Here is a 3,281-nt window from a genome sequence, read left to right on the forward strand (position 1 = left end):
AAAATTAATTATATGAGCTAAAACTAATCATATGAGCTAAAACTAATCATATGAGCTAAAACTAATGATATGAGCTAAACCTAATGATATGAGCTAAACCTAATGATATGAGCTAAACCTAATGATATGAGCTAAAATTAATGATGTAAGCTTAACCAAATGATATGAGCTAAAATTAATGATGTAAGCTAAACCTAATGATATGAGCTAAACCTAATGATATGAGCTAAAACTAATGATATGAGCTAAAACTAATCATATGAGCGAAAACTAATCATATGAGTTAAAACTTATGATATGAGCTAAAATTAATTATATGAGCTAAACCTAATGATATGAGCTAAAACTAATGATATGAGCTAAACCTAATGATATGAGCTAAACCTAATGATATGAGCTAAAACTAATGATATGAACTAAATCTAATGAAATGAGCCAAAACTAATTTGAGCTTAAACTAACAATATGAGCTAAAACCAACAATATGAGCTTAAACTAATGATATGAGCTAAACCTAATGGTATGAATTAAACCCAATGATATGAGCTAAACCTACCGATATGAGCTTAAACTAATGATATGAGCTCAAATTAATGATATAAGCTAAAAGTAATGGTATGAGTTAAACCTACGGATATTAGCTAAAACTAATGACGTGAGTAAACCTAATGATATGAGCTAAAACTAATGATATGAGCTAAAACTAATGATATGAGCTAAATTGAATATCTGTGTTGCAATATTTTGAAGCTTTATCATGCTGCACATTATTGTAACAATTTAAAATCTACACGATAAATCTTTGAGCTGATATATAAAAAAGTTTATCTTTTTTTTAATTCATTTAGCACCTCTGAATGCCTGTTATTGCCTGTTTTGAGCTTATGTGAACTTTATGATGTTTAGGTGGTCCTGCCTTTGTCCGTGGACCGTCTCACTGCAAGGAACTTGGCTCCGATGTCACTGGACGACAACTTCCTGGCCTCGGTGAACGCCAGCAGGCTTCCTTTGGGCGTGAAGGTGATCACGGGGATCCTGAAGGAGCTTACCTCCCCCTGGATTCCGCTCACCCACAGCAGCTGCTCATCATAAACCAAAGGGTCAATCTGGATAAAAAAAGGACAGATAGTAAAGACAGAGGCTGATAAAAGCACAGGCACTGAATACCTTTAAGTCAAACCAGTTTGGGACAGGTTTAATCACAAGACAGCCTAATGAGTAACTAGAATACAGCATAGGTCTCGAGTCTTTGTGTCTTTTAGCAGAAATATAAAACATGAGACGGTATGAAAAAAAAAGCGTTTCACAAGAATAATGAACTTAGAAGTCAGCATTTAACAAAAATTACCATTCAAGGTTCGAGCTTTCCTCTCGTTTCTATATATAAGCCTCAGGACTATTTCCCCAGGATGGTTCAATGTTATGAAGATCATATTTTACTGTTAGCTGTATTTTATGTACATAATATTTCAATAACATGAAAGATCTACGGTTCTAATTAATGCCTGGCGCTCCTTCCTGGGCTTGTTTATGTGTCTTACTGTCAGGAGCGGGTTTGGGATCCATTTCACTCAAAAATAACAATCAAATTGTCTTCCAGATAGCATTTAATCTGGTGGTACTTTTAACATGTCTGTGGTTTTATAAATTTCATCAATGCCGGTCCAAACCACGATAAAGCCTCCACCGTGCTTAACAGGGGTACTGGACATCACTTCTTATTTTTAGATGATCTTTTTGATAATAAATAATAAGCAGCTATGATTAATCAGTTAATTTGACTGGATAAGTGTTTTTAATATGATAATTATTAGATAATAACAGTTTTATGTACCTGTGCAGGGTTGAAAACACAAAAACACGGAGACAGCAGCAAAAACATAAAAAACATTCGACTTCCGGTTTCCATGTTGAAAATTCTTCTCCTAAAAACTTTTCTCTTCGCTCCGAAAAACAAAATAAAAATCATGAGCCGGGAGTCAAAACGCTCCCAGATGAACACGAACTAAAGGGCTATCTGAACCTGTACTCATTTTAAAACACGACATATCCGGCAAATCACGTGTCTACTGTGTGGGGTCACGTGACCGCAGTCGCTTAACAAAATAAAAGCAGCGAACTCTTTCCAAACGTCCTTTTTCACATCACTAAGTTCTGTGATAAAACACAATATTTGTTCTTTATTCATTTATCTTTTCATTTAATATCGTTCAATTTTAAAAGGTCTGACTTCTGCTATTACTCTTTGTGCTGTAATGACCTATTTATTACAGTTAATTTTGACTTATTTAATTTTATGTACAAAAAAACAATTAAAACTACAACTAGCCTACTTTATGTGCAGAACTTCATAAGATTGCTAAAGCCCAAACACATCCTGCCTATATGTCACAATGGCCTAAAACCTTCAGAAAGCTTCAGTTTGCACAAACATGTAATTGGTGTAATTTTAGCATTTTTATTATGTATATACAGTAAATACTTCTTCTCTTATAGACGTAGATTGTATGCACATTTAATTTTATTCTTGCAGTAAAGCATATATGCATGGAATGAAAAAAAGATTTGACTTATATTTTGCTTTAACTAATGTATCAACCAGAACAATTAAAATCAATAATTTCAAAATGTGTTAATATTTGTAATTCATTTGTGTCTTTGCATGTACAAATACTGCAAACAACATCAAAAAATGCTACAAATCAACAAACATAACCAGTGTTTGAGAACTTTAGAGAAAAATACTTTATTAGATAGCAAAATAGGAATCATTATAGTGATGTTGTCTAGGCAAAACATTAATTAAACAAGAGCATTTGTACCGAGCCAAGAAAGAGGCAACAAAAGACAGTGATCTGCATAAATCTGTCTTTAGTACATTCATAAGAGGAGGAAAATTACCCTTTAACGGCTGCTAAAGATACTGTCACGTGGATCTTTAGCTTTACATGAGATTTGACAAAATTCATTTTATACCCTGAGAATGAGACAAATATTGACAATACAAAAATTGTAGCATTGATGGGTAATGTCAGTGCAAATACACAATCACAAAAGATGAAAAATAAGAGGCATGCTAGCTCTGTGGTCAGCGCCATGGTCTGCATCTTTTGTGCAAGTTCATTCAATGTGGCAACATCCTGCATGAACAAACAGCCAAAAGAAGAAAAGAAGGAAGGAGCAAAAGAGGTAAAAAAGGAAAAGAAATGTTTCTGGACAAGTAAAAGAACAATTTAAGAAGACTGGAAGACTACTAGAGTTCAAAAAATAGGCAGTGATTT

General features: G+C 33.6%; 1 protein-coding gene across 1 annotated transcript in view; it reads right to left on the bottom strand.

Annotated features, from left to right (window-relative positions):
- neu1 (neuraminidase 1) overlaps positions 1-2,049 on the bottom strand; it is a 10,814-nt gene extending 8,765 nt beyond the window's left edge. The window contains exons 1-2 of the mRNA XM_037692775.1: positions 1,835-2,049; positions 917-1,106 (exon numbers count right to left, since the gene is read on the bottom strand). Coding sequence (XP_037548703.1) covers positions 917-1,106; positions 1,835-1,969 — 325 coding nt within the window. The 5' untranslated portion in view covers positions 1,970-2,049. The remainder of the gene's footprint in view (positions 1-916; positions 1,107-1,834) is intronic.
- Positions 2,050-3,281: the final 1,232 nt, after the last annotated feature.

This window comes from Nematolebias whitei, chromosome 19, assembly GCF_014905685.2.
Source record: "Nematolebias whitei isolate Nwh7 chromosome 19, NemWhi1, whole genome shotgun sequence".
NCBI lineage: Eukaryota > Metazoa > Chordata > Actinopteri > Cyprinodontiformes > Rivulidae > Nematolebias > Nematolebias whitei.